Raw genomic sequence first — 18,519 nt, 5'->3', positions numbered from 1 at the left:
GGTCGTAGCTTATGCAGCATTAAAAGGTGGTCGTGGCTAATGAAACATTTAAAAGGTGGTCGTTGTTCGTGAAATATTAAAAGGTGGTCGTGGCTCATGAAATATTAGAAGGTGGTCGTAGCTTATGAAACATTAAAAGGTGGGCATGGCTCATGAAATATTAGAAGGTGGTCGTGGCTTATGAAACATTAAAAGGAGGTCGTGGCTCATGAAACATTAGAGGGTGGTCGCTACTCATGAAACATTAAAAGGTGGTCATGGCTCATGAAACATTAAAAAGGTGGTCGTTGCTCATGAAACATTAAAAGGTGGTCGTGGCTTATGAAACATTAGAAGGTGTTAGTATCTCATGAAATATTAGAAGGTGGGCGTTGATCATGAAATATCAGAATGTGGGCGTGGCTCATGAAATATTAGGTGTTCGTGGCTCATGAAACATTGGAAGGTGTGCGTGACTCATGGAACATTAGAAGGTGGGAATGGCTCATGAAAAATTAGGAGGTAGGTGTGGCTCATGAGACATTGGAAGGTGGGCGTGGCACATGAAAAATTAGAATGTGTGCGTGGCTTATGAAATATTAAGTAGGCGTGGCTCATGAAACATTAGAAGGTGGGTGTGGCTCATGAAAAGTTTGAATCTGGGCGTGGCTCATGAAACATTAGAAGGTGGGTGTGGCTCATGGATTATTGGAGGTGGGTGTGGCTCTTGAAACGTTAGAAGGTGGGTGTGGCTCATGAAAAATTTGAATCTGGGCGTGGCTCATGAAACATTAGAAGGTGGGTGTGGCTCATGGAACATTAGAAGGTGGGAATGGCTCATGAAAAATTAGGAGGTAGGTGTGGCTCATGAGACATTGGAAAGTGGTCGCGGCTCATGAATCACTAGAAGGTGGGCGTGGCTCTTGAAACACTAGAAGGTGGGCGTGGCTCATGAAACACTAGAAGGTGGTCGTGGCTCATGAAGCATTAGAAGGTTGTCGTTGCTCATGAAACATAAAATGGTGGGAGTCGCTTATGAAACATTAGAAGGTTGGCGTTGCCCAAGAAAAATTAAAATGTGGTCGTGGTTCATGAAACATTAAAAGGTGGAGTGGCTCATGAAAAATTAGAAGGTGGTCGTGGCTCATGAATCACTTGAAGGTGGGCGTGGCTCTTGAAACACTAAAAGGTGGGCGTGGCTCATGAAACACTAGAAGGTGGTCGTGGCTCATGAAACATTTGAAGGTTGTCGTAGCTCATGAAACATAAAATGGTGGGAGTCGCTTATGAAGCATTAGAAGGTTGGCGTTGCCCAAGAAAAATTAAAATGTGGTCGTGGTTCATGAAACATTAGAAGGTGGAGTGGCTCATGAAAAATTAGAAGGTGGGTGTGGCTGAAGGAACATTAGAAGGTGGGCGTGGCACATGAGAAATTAGAAGGTGGCCGTGGCTCATGAAACACTAGAAGGTATGCGTGGCTCATGAAACACTAGAAGATGGGCGTGGCTCACGAAACACTGGAAGGTGGGCGTGGCTCATGAAACACTGGAAGGTAGGCATGGCTCATGAAACATTAGAAGGTGCACGTGACTCATGAATTATTTGAAGGGGGGCGTGGCTCATAAAACATTAGAAGGTGGTCGTGGCTCATGAAACACTAGCAGGTGGGCGTGGCTCATGAAACACTAGAAGGTGGGAGTGACTCATGAAACACTTGAAGGTGGGCGTGGCTAATGAAACATTTGATGGTGGTCGTGGCTCATAAAATATTAGAAGGTGGGCGTGGCTCATGAAACACTAGCAGGTGGGCGTGGCTAATGAAACACTAGAAGGTGGGAGTGACTCATGAAACACTTGAAGGTGGGCGTGGCTAATGAAACATTTGATGGTGGTCGTGGCTCATGAAACATTGGAAGGTGGGCGTGGCTCATGAAATATTAGAAGGTGGGCGTGGCTCATGAAACATTAGAAGGTGGTCGTAGCTCATGAAACATTAGATGGTGGGCGTGGCTCATAAAACACTAGAAGGTGGGCGTGGCTCACGAAACACTAGAAGGGGGTCGTTGCTCATGAAACATTAAAAGGTGGTCGTGGCTCATAAAATACTAGAAGGTGGGCGTGGCTCACGAAACACTAGGTGGTCGTGGCTCATGAAACATTAAAAGTGGTCGTGGCTCATGAAACATTAAAAGTGGTCGTGGCTCATGAAACATGGAAAATTGGTCGTGGCTCATGAAACATTAGAAGGTGGGAGTGGCTCATGAAATATTAGGAAGTGAATGTGTCTCATGAAAAATTAGAATGTGGGCTTGGTTCATGAAACATTAGAAGGTGGGTGTGGCTAATGAAACATTTGAAGGTGGTTGTGGGATATCTGGGGCTTGACTCAATTATTCAATTGTTTACTTATTTGATTTAATAAACGAAGGACCACCCACTTTTGAGAAAAGAGGGAAAACTAATAAAAGTGATCATTAAAATAATACTAGAGAACCAGTGTCTATGGATAATTGTTAAAGGGATAATCACTTTAATTTTAATGAATGGACTGTATGATTAATTAATTAAAGTCAGAGCCTCAAACACCTACATTAGAGGGGGGGGGGGTATTTCTAGAACTTCATATACGTCTAGGAACTAGTGTGGTTTGCCACCAGTTCATTGCTGAGTAAATTATATTATAAATCTTAACTGCTACAGATTCAAATATGTGAACTCAAATTGTGAATATTAATGATTATTAAATTACTGAGCAACAATCAAAGTAAACACATGAATTACCAATCATCATTTCTGGTAATAATCTATTCAATATAATGATCCTACAAAATTGTATAAGAATCAAATTAGGGGAATTAAATTTGTACGAAAGGAGTCTTAGCTTTAAGACGATTTCTATGATATCGTTTCGTCATTCGCCCTCGTGATCACAGGATCTCCACATAGAAGGAATTAGAGGTGAATAGCTCGAATGAAGAAAAAGCGACTCGATGACTCCTCACATACGGGCTGAAATTTAAAGAATATTAAGTAGCATTGGAATAGGCTACTTTTAAGCTCAATATTCATGAAATAGAAGAAATGTCGAATTGGTACTAACGTTGGATTTGGGGTCTTCTCACTATGTAACGACAGACTACTCACAAATATACAATCTTAGATGATGCATCAAGAAGGAAACCTATACTTAACGTGAGTGTATGGAATATTGAAGTCTGCCGATATCGCGTCTGCCAGTCCCAGACGTTCACTGCGTTGTACGCGTATTTGTGGGGTTTGGCTTTAATTGTAGATGCGTTATTGGCTGGCTGGGCACTATAGAGCACGTGGAGGAATAATTATTCACTATTAGTTGGGTATCAGCGTAATTCTTGCCGATAACTCCCAATCACCACGTGTCTCGCCACTCTTCACGCCAGGACCCTCCTCTCTCGCACGCTGTCGTCTCCACAATGGCGTCGCCGCCTTCCCCAACCTGGCTCTCGCATTCACCACAGAAATTATTAATCACGAATAATTATTTTCCGCGCGATTATGGATGAAATGCGTTAATGAGGTTTGGGTTGCAATTATAGGGGTTTAAATATTATCATATTCTCGTTTTATGGTGTTAAACGAGAAATGGAGAAGATTTTAGTTTTCTCCATGGCATTCGCGCGTGACAGAAAAAACTATTACTTGATAACAATTGTAACTAATAAATTTCGGTTTGAGATTATTGGGAGTTATATTATCCGTAAGTAGTTATTACACAGAATACTGATGATTTTAGAGAACCACATTCAATTCTCTAACCCATTGGTAATAAACGTGTCTAACTAGACATTATCTGACGCAATGTTGCTACTCTATTTCATGAGAATTCTAGCATTAATACACAGATGCAATGGTTAGTTTATGTTGACACGACTGTTAGTAAAATTAGTAACTACTGTAGTTAGTATATAATGATAATGATTTATTATAATACTATAGTAGTTTATTAGTGTTGGAAATTTCCAACATAACTCAGGGGGGAGAATTCTCGGGTCGCAGTGCAATGTTGAGTACTGACGTACCTATCCCGAAGTTAGTATTAATGTTAGTATGTTAGTACACACATAACGGATGTCCTGTAATTGTCAAGGACATACAAGAAATTTAAGTCTTGTAAAGGAAATCATGTTGAATGAAACATGGAATTGTGAATCATCTAAAGTTAATGACTAATAAAGCTTACAATATACTCTGTGACTGGTGTCGCTATGACATGTAACGGTTATGTTATTAAGTCTTAAAGTTTTATAAACACTTAGATACTCTAGATGAAATAATGGTATAGTTGATAGCCTATACTAACAAATTAAGGATTAAATCATACAATTTAAAGTAACTGAGAATCCACTGTGAGGTGAATGTCTTGGGTCATTGTGACTTGTAACTGATTTGTTACTTGACATCACAACACAGCATCATCATGATTACTCAAATTGGATGGGAAATTATTTGCTCCTAGTCAGAGCTATAATAGGCTTGCAGTTTCCGTTTGCATTGTTGAGCAGCTGCTCTAGTGGGGCGGGTGCTCGGTGGAACTGAATTGAAATATTAGATGACATTATTATACAGTAAAGTATTATTGGGTCATTCAAGATCAAGGAGACTCTGACACTACGGTAAGGTCACTGTCTAGGGTCGCTGTGACTTGTAACTATTGAGTTACTAGACAATAACATCACGGAGCATCACGATCACCCCAAAATCAAATGATGAAATTTAATTTAATATGTACTGCCGTGCAGTAGTCATTCTGACTGATGGTATAACTAAGTTGCTAACTAGCTAAAATAGTGTAATATTAGAGAACTGAAAAGGTTTATTCATTAAAATCAAGGAAGATTCTGAGTCGACAGTGAGATTAGTAGCCGTCATTCTGACTTATGAGCTAATTGAATTGCAGCTCATAGGTTTGACACTGTAAACTCATTAATACATCCTCAACCTTTAAATGAAAATTGAGTTTATCAAATCAGTCTCTTTAAGTATAGTCAACTGTAATTAATTGTGAGTACAGACTAGGCTAATACTCAGTTGACACTAACTAAAGTCCCTAAACCTACCTAAATAAATGGTTTAAATTTCTAACCTACCTAAGTAGAGGACTAAGCTAATTGTGATAAACCACTAATTCTTAGTGAAGTTACTCTAGCTAAATGGTGAGCAACAATGTACTCAAATTAACATTGGGAGCTGTATTGAACTCGTGAACAGGTTGAGCTATATTGAGCTCGTTAACATTGTGAGCTATATTGAGCTCGTTAACAGTTAACAGAGTGAGCTATATTGAGCTCGTTATTAACATGGTGAGTTGTAATGAGCTCGAACTAACAGGGTGAGCTATATTGAGCTCGTTAACAGAGTTAACAGAGTGAGCTATATTGAGCTCGTTAACAGAGTTAACAGAGTGAGCTATATTGAGCTCGTTAACAGAGTGAGCTATATTGAGCTCGTTAACAGGGTGAGCTATATTGAGCTCGTTAACAGTTAACAGGGTGAGCTATATTGAGCTCGTTAACAGAGTGAGCTATATTGAGCTCCTTAACAGTTAACAGAGTGAGCTATATTGAGCTCGAACTAACGAGGTGGAGTATTGTAGCATTCAATTATCATGGCGAGCAATATTGAGCTCGTATTCGCATGGGGAACAATAAAGCACTCAATTATTACGTTAATTCACAGGTGAGCTGTAAGATCAACTCGGGTTATTAGTGCAAGATCCTTGTTGAAGAATAGCTAAGCACGGAATCTAGGCAGATTCTCTGGTGAGCAGTGCTCGAATTAGCGCGGGGACCATTGTATCGTTCAATTATCATGGCGAGCAGTGCTCGTATTAGCATGGGGAACATTAAAGCGCTCAATTGTTACGCTAACTCAGGGTGAGTTATATTGAACTCGAATTAACGAGGTGGAGCATTGTATCGTTCAATTATCATGGCGAGCAGTGCTCGCATTAGCATGGGGAACATTAAAGCGCTCAAATATTACGTTAACTCAAAGGTGAGCTATATTGAGCTCATTAAGCATGTTAAGTAACATTGCTGATGTTTAATGATAATGCATTAAACAAAGGGAAACCTAAGGTTGCTGGAAATAAAATTACTGCCACGATTAATCCTATTCAAAGATAATTTGTAACATTTTCCCAACCTAAACGTTTCACGGGTTATCAGTTCTCTGTAGAATCACTTACTTATTGGTAAGTTTGCAAGTTTGTTCGTGCTGCGCTCCTACAATAATTAAGCAGAAACGAAAGAAAAACAACTCAAACAAAAATTGATGCAAGTATTTATCACTAACTCTTAGTGCAGAAAACATTGTATTAATAACGTTTCCTTGGCAAACCTTAAGCGCAGGTATTTTGGACCTTGGTCCCAGTGGATTTATAATTATAGAAGTTGCTTGATGACTTCATAGTATTGCTAAATTCAGGAAATGCTAGATGCATTGAGTGCTAGATTCTCTAGCCTAATATTATTAATTACCTGGGAAGTGCTAGATTCTCTAGCCTAATATTATCAATTACCTAGGGAGACTGAGTGTGGTCAATTATTACTTGTCGAGAATAATTCTAGGTCTGCAGTGGATTCAATGGCTCGGTCACTCTGACTTGTACTTGTTTAGGTACGGACCACTGGTTTTCCACTGAGAGCTATGAAACATCTCGGCGAGTACTAACTGTACTACATTCAATCTGGGTTTATTACTCAGCTGTGTTTCTCATTTTAGCAGGCTGCTGGAGAATTGATTTACTGCTGACTAGTTTATTATTGTTGGCAGGTTTAGGCTTGTTCACATTAAGAACTTTACCGGTAAGTAAGTAGCCACCTGCAGATTGGAGCATATTTATGCCCAATCGTTTAACATGTCCAGTTATGAACTGGTAATAGTAGTCTGCTCCTACTAGTACATCTACATTGTTAAGGCGGTCAGACGTTAACTTGTTGTCAGCCAAATTAATTTCACGTTCCTGCAGGAAGTGGGCTGTGTACCCCAGACCCTTAATATTTAGGTCAAAAGGTATTTGATCTACAACAATGGCTTGGATAGCCTTGACATGACTACCTAGTCGTACAAGCGGTTGAACTACTGAGTTTTCATGGGTTCCTCGATTTATCATGAACCCTGACAAGTTTAAGTTTACCTGTCTGATAGGTTGTAAATTGAGTGCCTCTGCTGCCTTTTGAGCAATGAAAGTTCTTTGGGATTCTTGATCAAATAGTCCACGAGTGGTGATCTTGGCTCCTTTGTTCCTTACTTGAAGTTGGGCAGTAGGCAAAGTTGCATCCACTTGAGATGCTGGTGAAATTACGCTGTACACATCTCGCACCTTGCAGCACTGTACAGGTGTAGATTCACTACCTCCTATTCTAGGATTGGCATAATTTGTCCTAACTAATTTGCACAGTGCAGCATAATGCTTGCCCCTTCTACACCTATTGCAGGTGTTCAGTGGGGTTTCACAGCTATTAACATTATGTGATTTGAGACACCTGGTACGTTTGTGTAACTGTTTGAGTCGTCTGACTCTTGTGTCTCTATTAGGGTAATTGGTACAATTGTACAGAGAATGTTTTTGATTGCAAAACAAGCATATTCCCCATCCTACAGATCGTTTAGGGGGTTACCGGTTTAGGTAAAACAGTACCTGCAGGTTGTGATGGTTTTGTTGCTTGCATTTGCTTGTTATTTATTCTCTTGTGAGTACTTTTTTTTTTTTTTTTATTTTTATAAAAGAATACACAATGTACAAAACAGACACCCGCCGAACAAACAAGTTATGAACATACACAGGACAATATAACAAAGGAAGTAAACCACGGATACACTAAACATACCCAACAAAAACCAAGAAAGAAAACACATGACACAAGGCACAAAAAAAAAAAAAAAAAAAAAAAGAGAACCCAGAAACGGGGACAGTATGTACCACAAAAAACAGAACATGTCATTAATAGCACACAATAGAAATAACATAAAACATGGGCACATCCACACAACCTTAAGTACAGAAATACAAAAGGAGAACGCACATACAAGCCCAGCCCAACAACCCAAACACAGGTGCATAAAAGTATAGAACAACAGGCCTCCGAAACCCCTAAGAGGCAAAATTACAAAACTACATTAAACAAAAAACATGGAAATACATACATTGAAAGTCAAACAGAAATAACTGAGTACATTTCTTTTTTCTTACTCCGTTTCCTCAAGCATAATTAAAAAGACAGAATACAAAGGCAGAACACAAAACACAAATCAAGAAAGAACAGATAAATAATACATAAATAGCACAAGGCAAAGTACATGGCACATAAAAAGAGAAATAACAATCAGTAATGGCAAAAAAACACTCATAACACAGGAACAGTAGTACATGAAAAGGGGGGGAGGGGGGAGGACAAAACATAACCCGGGCACCCCAACCCCCCCACACAGAAAATCACAAAAGACAGAAGAGGCACGCTTCCAAAGACAGAGGAGCACATAAGCATACATACCATAAAGAACAAAAATGCACAAAACATAAAACCCATACAAGGCAAACAAAAAGGCCCACGCAGGAGCCAGGGAAAACATAAAAACCACACCCACACACAAGCACACCCAAACGAAACACACACCCACAGGAGCAACCACAACAGAACAAAACAACCACACACACACACACACACACACCCCGCCCAACCCCCGCCGAGGAGGCCCATCGGAGGACCGGGGACCGAAAACAAACCGGAACAAGACCCACCCAACCAACCCACAGCCAACATCCACGAGCCCAACCCACGACCAATCACTCAAAAGCAGCCCCACGAACATACGCACCAGTAAACCAACCACAAAAATCATCCGGAAAAGCACGCTGCAGCCACCACCAGGCGAACCGTAAGCGCCCTCTCAAAAACCCCAAAACCCTATCAACCCCATAACCCTCCCTCCGGCCAACCCACACACAATACACATAGTCAGCGACAAGAAGACAGAGCGTATTACGCACCCGTCGAGAGCCCCGCGGAAAAGACAAAAACAAAAACGGCAAAAAACCACCCCGACATCCCGGCCCACAAACCACGGCCAACACAGCACGAAACCAAGCAAGCAAACCACTCAGCCTCTCACAAAAACAGAAAACATGTAACTGAGTTTCAGGCAAACCACAGTGGACACATGCGTCAGAGGCACGCAAACCCAGCATGCACAACCGGTCATTTGTCGCCAACGACAAATGCAACATGCGAAACAACAACTCCCGCTGCTGCGGCGCCAAAAACCGCGCCCCTAACGCCGCCCACACCTCCCCCCAATCCCAACACGGGAATAAAGACTCCACCCGCGGCTGAACACGACAAAATAGAACCCCATAAATCGCCTTCACTGAGAGAGACATATAACCCGGACAACGACAGACTGCCCGAAGAATGTCTACCGCCCAGGAGTAAACAGGAGGGGTACAAAAGGCCACCTCCCGACAAACACCGCAATCCACCAAAAAACTAAACCGGACCGAACAATAAAAAATACACAAAGCATTGAGCCCCCCACCCAACGCTAAACCCTGACGCAACGAGACCCAGAACAGCGCCCGAGCCCTGGTAAACACATCAGGAATACCAACCCCACCTTCCCGCACCGCTAACACCAACGTCGAGCGACGAACCGGGTGGTAACGACCACACCACACGTACCTATAAACCTGACGTTCCAACCCCAGAGCCAGCCGGCGATCTAGGGGGAAACACCGAGCCACGAACCAGACACGTGACAGAACTTTACAAGTAACAAGCAACGCCCGCTGATAAATTGTTAACGGGCGCGCAGCCAACAACCCAACCGCAACACCAACACTACGAGAAACCGCACCCCAATTAAATTCCAAAGATCTCTCGTAAGAAGCGAACCAGGTGATCCCCAGAACTCGCAGAGAGGATACCACCGGAAACCAAGACCCCTCCCACACAAGGCGAGAGGACCACCCACCGATACCCATAAGACCTGATTTGGCACGATTGACCTGGGCCCCAGTGGCCAACTCAAACCTCTCAACCACGACCTGGACAGCCCGAACAGAACCAGCAGAGGCCACGAACAGGATGGTATCATCCGCATAACCGCAGATGGGTAACCGAAGATCAGAAGGCAGCCGGGGGGGACGGATCAACGCACAAGCCTTGACCGCCCGAAAAAAAGGCTCCTGAAAGAGCACATAAAGGAGCATGGAAAGCGGACAACCCTGCCTCACCGAACGGCGGACAGGGAAAGGAGCACTCAAGAACCCATTGATGCAAACCCGACTGCAACACTGAGCGTACAACATACGCACCCAACGAACAAACAAAGGCGGAAAACCAAGCCTCTCTAACACACGAAAAACAAAAGCTAACGAAACACGGTCAAAAGCCTTAGACCAATCCAGGCAAAGCATCGCTGCAGACAAGCGAGAGCCCGACACGTACAGAAGCACATCCCGAAATAACGCATTGCACTGCAGTAACGAGCGACCTGGAACACCACAAAACTGTTCCACGGAAACCACAGACGCAACCACACGGCGACACCGACCAGCTAAAATCTTGGACAGGATCTTATAGTCCACATTCAACAAAGTAATGGGTCTCCAGTTCGAGAAGAACCGCAAATCGCCCGGCTTCGGGAGCAGCCGCACAATCCCAACGCACTGAGATACAGGCAGAACGCACCCCCGGAGGCAAGTCCGGACCACCTCCAAAAGAACATCACCCAACACATCCCAAAAGGCAACATAAAACTCGACAGGAAGACCATCCGAGCCCGGCACCTTCCCGGAACGAAATGACCTCACCACACCGAAAAGCTCCCCCAACGAAACATCTTCCTCCAAACCAACACAATCAGCAGCAGACAACCCCGGAGCACAACCACCCAAAAAACCTTCCGCAATCGCGTCGTCCCCTACCACCTCCCCATAGAGCGCAACCAACTCTTGCCGCACATAATGCAACACACCACCGGTGTCCGAAACAACAGACCCATCCGGCCTTTGCAGAGCCGTAAAAAGAACACCGTCCCGCGCAGCCTTCACCTTCCCTAAAAGATAAGGAGAGAGCCGTTCCCCTTCAACACGTTCACTCACACGAGCACGCACACGAACACCCTCGGCCCACTCATTCCGCAAACCACAAATACGCTCCTTACACTCCGCAATCTCCCCAAAACAGTCAATCCCAGCATTGTACCGCACATACAACCGCGAAAGCCTCGCCTGGAACAACCGCAGCAACCCAAACCTTCCAGCAGCCTCACGTTTGGCAGCCACCCGAAAAAACAACCGACATTGCTCCTTACACCACTCCCACCAATCTAAAACAGAAGGAAAATCACACCGCCGGGCGAGAACCCCGACCCACCAAACCCGAAACTGCCCACAAACCCTCGGAGAACGCAACAACCCACAATTCAGCTTCCACCACCCCGCGCCGACCCGTACCTGACTGGGCACACCAACCCGGACCACCACGAGACTGTGGTCCGAGAAAGCAACCGGGACAGTGTGGAAAGCAAACACAGAACACCCCCCGCCAGTAACATACACGCGATCAATCCGCGAACGCGCCCCATGCGCAGCAAAAGTAAAGGACAACTCGCCCCCATAGAGCACAGCAGCATCCTTGAAACCGCAAGAACGCACCACCTCCAGCAGCGCACCCGAGACATTCTGCGGGCGGGCGCTACTACAGTCCCGCGCACTCGTCACACAGTTAAAATCACCACCAAAAACCATACTCCGCGTATCATGACGCAGGAAAGGGAGAAGCCCCACCCGAAAAAACTCCTCCCGTTCCCGACGGCGAGCCACCCCCGAGGGGGCGTACACCGTCAGGAACGGAAGAACGACCCCCAAAAACTCAACCCTCACAAACAAAACCCGCCCATCTTCATCCATCTCCGTGTGAAGCACGGAGAAGGAAGCCCTCCTAGAAAACAACATAAGCGTCCCCCCGAAGGACGTCCTCGGCGGGTTGAGCACAACATGAAAATGCGCACTTAAACACTGCAGCACAGACACCTCACGAACATTATGCTCCTGGATCAGAGCCACATCCACACGCTGCTCCTGCAGAACATCCAACAGGCCCAACTGGACCCCAAGATCATTCAAACCACGAACATTCAAAGACGCACAGACAACAGAGGGCGCCATCGGGAGAACCTCAGGACACCCCCAACCCAACGCGTCCCCCAGGGGACACAACCGCACCCGCAGCGGGAGCCACATCCACACCACCAGGCTCAACCCCCTGCCGCACCCTGGAAGACGACCGGCCAGGAACCGCCTTCAAAATCACAGGAGATACACCATGCGAAGAGGGCGCCCCAGGCGTCGAGGACACCATCCACAGTTTTCCCACTTCCTCCGCTGCCCCGAGCCCGACACCACGCTCAATGCCCCGCTCATCCCCAGATCCCGCTTCCGAAGGGGGAGGAGGAACCACTGGAGAAGCGGAGGGAGGAGCACCAGCCAAAGGCACACCACCCGAAGCCTCGATCCTCTTCCCAGGGGGGCCCCTGCTGCGCGACCGATCCCTCGGAGCGCGCTTTCGTCGAGGTACAGAAGAGCCCAATGCAACCACAGGAGGCACAGCACAAGCGACAGCAGGCGGCTGCGCCACGGCACCAGCATCAGGAACACCGCTAGGCTGGCCGTCAGGAGACACAGTATCAACACCGCCCCTGGCCTCGGGAAGCACACTGGCCACTGCACACGGGTCGCCCTCCGGCACTACACCACACACGTCGGATTTCAAGGAGACACTCGGGTCGCGATGTACCTCCGCCGCCACCAGCATAGGCGCACCCGAAGCAGGAGCCGCGAGAGCATCAGAGTCAACAGACAGAGCAGAGGACCCAGCAGCAGACGGAGAGGTAGGGACAGCTGGGGGCGCCCCAGCCTCCGGCAGAAGTGGAAAATCATCCGCATGGAAAACCGATGGGTCCTCCGGGCGAGGGGCACGGCAAGCTGCAGCGAAATGGCCTACCTCACCACACCGGAAACAGGAGCGAGTCTGCCCCTGGTAGAACACACGCACATAAAACCCACACACAGCCACCCGAGAGGGAATAGCCCCAGAGAGCCGCATGCGCAAAGTACGGGCACCCATACGGAGCCCCTTCAGGCGCCCACTAAGCAGACAGGCATGACGCTGCCCCACCACCTCACCATACTGACGGAACGCGGCGGACAGCTCCTCCTCAGGAAACTGCACCGGCGCACCATGAACGCTCACATACGTCAGGGGGCCCCACGGATCGGAGACCTCCACCGTCACAGCAGAACCTGGAAGTACATGCGTCCGTGTACCCCATCGACGCACAAACAGCTGATACACCTGCGCCGAGGAGAATGTCACCGCCACCCGGGTAGGGGAAAGTTTCTCAACACCGTAGAGATCTTGGTACTCAACACGCATGACGTCCATAAGGGCAACCTCCACCAAGGGCCAGTCAATGGGGGCCGAGAAATCAAGCCGGGCGGTGTCGACCCGGCGAATACGGCCACCACTAGTCGACGCCATGACACCCGCCAGGCCCCGGCCAATGGCCGCACCACACCGTCAACAAGACGACCACCACGCAGCAGGTACAGGTCAACACTGACAGCCCGGGCCGAACGTCAGCGCCCTCCGGTAGCAGAGCGGCCTTGTGTCTTGTGAGTACTTGGTGTACTCTGGGGAGCAATTACTGGACTCTTGGGCGTGCTCTTTGGACTATTAGGTCTCTTAGGAGCACCTGTGGAGTTATTGGGAGTGCTCTTTGGACTATTAGGTCTCTTAGGAGCACCTGTGGAGCTCTTGGGCCTTACTGATGAATCAGTGTTTGACTTATTGTTATTACATCGATTATTAGTACCTTTATTACTTAGTGATAGTGTCACTTTAGGAGTTCCAGGTAAGGAAACTGATGTGGGTACAGTTTCGGTGCATTCAGAAGAGGCATTAAGTGCCTGGTTTGCTGAATGATTGCTTATATTGCGCAAACCTGCAAATATATCCTGCATTGACAGGGTATTACCATTCTGGTATACCTATAATTTATTGAGAGTGTCACCAGACAATTTTCTTTGGATGATAATTTTAGTCATCCACTCAGCAGTTGGGTGATCCACCTCTTTACTGAAGGAATTTAACAGTGACTCAAGCTGAAAACTAAAGGCTTGTAAAGAGTCAACTGATTGTTCTGGTGGAGATAAATCTAGTAATTGGTGTACAAGGTTTATAACAGTCTTATCATTGTTAGCACTTACTCTAGAAGGCTGGTGTGAGTAATTGTGACCATTACTTGTATTGCTCGAGGCTTCTTGCCTAGCCTCAGCTTTAATTACAGCTTCGGCTGCTGGAGCAGCATTAGCTTTATCATTGTCTGGTTCAGATTCACTGATTATTGGAGCTTCACTAAGAGTTTCATCTGCAGCTTCACTTGTTTCTCTGGGTTCCTGTGAGGAGCTAGTTAATTCAGTAGCCTCATACATTGAATTTATAGAATCCAGGGAACATTGAGAAGAGCTGTCTGAAAATTGATCAGACTCTGTAAATAAATTATTACGTGAAGTTGTATTAGATGAGATGGTAGAAAATGAAGGTTGAACTTCAGTTGTTAATCCTGTGTAGTGATCAGTATTGATTAGAGGATTCTCCTCATTTTGAGGTAGCTCAAGTATTTCATCTGAGCTGGGTGCTTGCTCGGGTGTAGGTCTACTACAAAAATGTTCTATCCACTCAGGAGCATTTTGTGTCGCAAGCACTTTGTTATATTGATCTAACTTGTCTTGAATTGTATTTTCATAGTCGGCAAGGTCAGATTCTATCAGACGCAATTCGTCTGGGTCAGTATTACTGCTAAGGAGTATGTTCCTATAAGACTCGATTATATCATTCACCTGAACATATTTTTGGCTAGCCACCTTTGTGAAAATGTTTAGCTCGAAGAAGTCAACTGAGTTGGTTCCTAAACAGTTGTCACATTTGTCAAGTAGTCTTGATAGGTGATTTTGAAGACCTCTCAGGCCAATACAGGTTCTCCTTAATTGTTCAGGAGTAGCCATTCTGGCTGTAAGTTTGAGCCTTAAAGGGCTTATATAGCTACTTGGACAGCTATGGCACTTGCTCCTTTATGTAGAGCAGGTATAATTATTGACAGCCTGATATTTTCTTGAGGCTGATTGTAATTTACCTCATTTAGAGGTTAGCTACCTACCTAATAATAAGCAACTAAGATTTGAGTGGTACCTTGGTCTCACTACAGGTGTTCCTTAGCTTAGCTCAGCTCTTCAAAATCAGCCTTGGATGGGTAGTGAACTTACAGTAACACTCAAAGATGTACATAGAAATATGTAATAAAATATAATTACACAATAAATGGTTAATCCCACCCATTAGGGTCAGCACTACATAAATTAATAATGCACCAGCACTGTCTAACAGTACTAGTTCGGTAATAATCCTACCTATTAATGCAGCTAATGGTGTAGAATGAATTTGTACAAATCTTAGTACCATGACAGTCTGAAATATCCTACCTCTGTTGAATTGACATAATAACTACAATAAATGTGGTGCAATAATGTGCAAATAGTGCTATGTTTTTGGATTTTGTAATTTTATATAATATATACACTGGTAGAAATTATGTGTATAAGAAATTAAATGAACACAAGATAATTAATTGTGTTTGGCAAGTATTCTACTGCCATAAATAATATTAACACTTGACTGTACTTCCTAATTGTGGAACATAATGTTATCAGGGTTAGTAATGATTAATTAGTATGAAATCAGCAATTTGTATTAGTATACTGGATCCTAAAATGTTAATGAATCCACTGACTTGAGTGAATCAGTAATTATGGATTGAATTTAGGCTATAATGGACAGTCTGCTGACAGCCGTAAATTGAAATATTTGTATAGCCCAAATGGTTAACACATAATTGGTGTTAGTGATTAATTAATATACATCCAGTTCGAAGTCGACCAAAATGTGGGATATCTGGGGCTTGACTCAATTATTTACTTATTTGATTTAATAAACGAAGGACCACCCACTTTTGAGAAAAGAGGGAAAACTAATAAAAGTGATCATTAAAATAATACTAGAGAACCAGTGTCTATGGATAATTGTTAAAGGGATAATCACTTGAAATAATGAATGGACTGTATGATTAATTAATTAAATTCAGAGCCTCAAACACCTACATTGGAGGGGGGGGGGGTGTCGGAAAATCCGACACCATTTTATATCATACAGATAATAGCTGTATTACCAACAAGTTACCCATAGAAAACGTAACTTGTAGTGGAATTACCGTCTATAGAAAACGGGATATCATCACCACATACTATTATAAATCACCACCTATTATGGTGGGAATTATTCTTAAATACATTAGTCTTTGGACTTTACCATCATAAAAACATCTTATATAAATTAACTTAATTATCAATATTAAAGTAGAGTAAATGTGACCCTTCTATCACTTTCTGTCATGTGGACAATGTAAGCCAGGCGTCAGTGGGGAAGGAGGGCAGCCATTGTTGTGTCACATCCGAGACGCGTGGAGCAAATTCGGCTCCTATCATATCTGGACAATGTGGGCCAGGCGTCAATAGTATGGAGTGTTAGACGCAGCCATTGTTGAGACTAGACCAGAGGCTCACACGGGAGCAAATTCGGCTCCTGTTAATTTACTTGGACGTAGTGTTATGGAAACCAGAAGTGTACCATTATCAACACGCTGTCTACAAATCAAGTTAAGTGTTCTTTCCGAAACCCATTATCTTTCATTTATGGCCATTAATGTCATTATATAGGGTGAAACGGTTAGAGCACGACATAGCCTCAAACTAAAGGTAATTAAGCCAGGTCTTTATTGTTCCATGTATAGTGTTTTCTCTGATATAGCTTGTCATATATAGGATTCTGGCTTCACAGCTAGCGCACTTTTGACAGGTCAAGACGAGGAAGCAAGGCTTTGTACATCAGTTACCTGGGTGATGAAAGCTACCTCAAAGAGGATAATTTGGTGTCTACACCCTAGTTATACCTGGTGGACTAACCTGCTGTACTATAAGATAAGGAACCTTTTCAATGTATGTAGTTACTGTAGTTTGATTGGCTGCATATATATTAATTTAATAACCCCCCTTAATGTGTAGAGGATCGATTTGTGAGATTAAGAGATTATTGCAGAAATACAGTCCACTTACGTTACAGCCTTATGTCAAATTAATTGCCCAGAACAAGGCAACAGCAACAACAACAACAGTTGCATCTAATACGAGTCAAGCAGAAGCTCGACTCCCTCCAATTAATTTACCCACTTTCTCAGGAAAAGATGAGGAAGATTGGGACGAATTTTGGAACAAATTCGTTGACCTTGTAGATTCAAAACAATCTTTACCAAAGAGTAGTAAATTCTCTTATTTGCAAGGCCAATTATCAGGTGAGGCTAAAACAGTAGTATCCCATCTGAGATTAACTAATGACGGCAATGATCTGGCAGTAAAACTCCTCAAGGATAATTATGCTGATCCAGAAGTAAGAACATCACATTTAGTTCATGAGCTGTTGCATTTACCCCCACCGGAGGCTTCAGCTGATTCACTCCAAGTCTTCAAGCTGGAGGTAGAATCATTGATCAATGCCCTCAGCCTGACAGCAGATACAAACGGGGCTGAGTGGGTCTTGAAAATAATTGTCCAGGAAAAAATACCTAGGGACATATTGAGACAAATGAGTGCTCATTACAATAAAAGTATCTTATCCATGAATGAAATATCTGAAGGTTTACAGTCAGTAGTTCATCAATTACGAACACATGACAAATTAAAACCACCAAGTAAACCCTCAGAAACCAATAATAGTAAACCACAGAGTACCAAAGGTACTCCAAATCCATCTAGACAATATAATTCAACACCAAAGTGGAACAGTAGCAGTGTGGGCGTATATGCAGTGGGACCCTCCAAGCCTATAGTTACTGTGTCACCCAAGAACGTGACACCAAAGGGTACCTGGTTGATACCTGGTTGATGGGGTTCTGGGAGTTCTTCTACTCCCCAAGCCCGGCCCGAGGCCAGGCTCGACTTGTGAGAGTTTGGTCCACCAGGCTGTTGCTTGGAGCGGCCCGCAGGCCCACATACCCACCACAGCCCGGCTGGTCCGGCACTCCTTGGAGGAATAAATCTAGTTTCCTCTTGAAAATGTCCACGGTTGTTCCGGCAATATTTCTTATGCTTGCTGGGAGGACGTTGAACAACCGCGGACCTCTGATGTTTATACAGTGTTCTCTGATTGTGCCTATGGCACCTAGCTCTGCTCTTCATTGGTTCTATTCTACATTTTCTTCCATGTCGTTCACTCCAGTACGTTGTTATTTTACTGTGTAGATTTGGTACTTGGCCCTCCAGTATCTTCCAGGTGTATATTATTTGATATCTCTCTCGTCTTCTTTCTAGTGAGTACATTTGGAGGGCTT

At 44.4% G+C, this 18,519-nt stretch overlaps 1 protein-coding gene across 1 annotated transcript in view; it reads right to left on the bottom strand.

Annotated features, from left to right (window-relative positions):
• Positions 1–18,519, bottom strand: part of LOC138367974 (uncharacterized) — a 110,970-nt gene that overhangs the window by 63,410 nt on the left and 29,041 nt on the right. Inside the window, exons 8-10 of the mRNA XM_069330262.1 lie at positions 14,808–15,093; positions 14,291–14,420; positions 13,730–13,867 (exon numbers count right to left, since the gene is read on the bottom strand). Coding sequence (XP_069186363.1) covers positions 13,730–13,867; positions 14,291–14,420; positions 14,808–15,093 — 554 coding nt within the window. The remainder of the gene's footprint in view (positions 1–13,729; positions 13,868–14,290; positions 14,421–14,807; positions 15,094–18,519) is intronic.

The sequence above is a fragment of the Procambarus clarkii genome, chromosome 24, assembly GCF_040958095.1.
Source record: "Procambarus clarkii isolate CNS0578487 chromosome 24, FALCON_Pclarkii_2.0, whole genome shotgun sequence".
In the NCBI taxonomy this organism is placed as follows: domain Eukaryota; kingdom Metazoa; phylum Arthropoda; class Malacostraca; order Decapoda; family Cambaridae; genus Procambarus; species Procambarus clarkii.
This window is presented reverse-complemented; position numbering and strand designations above follow the sequence as displayed.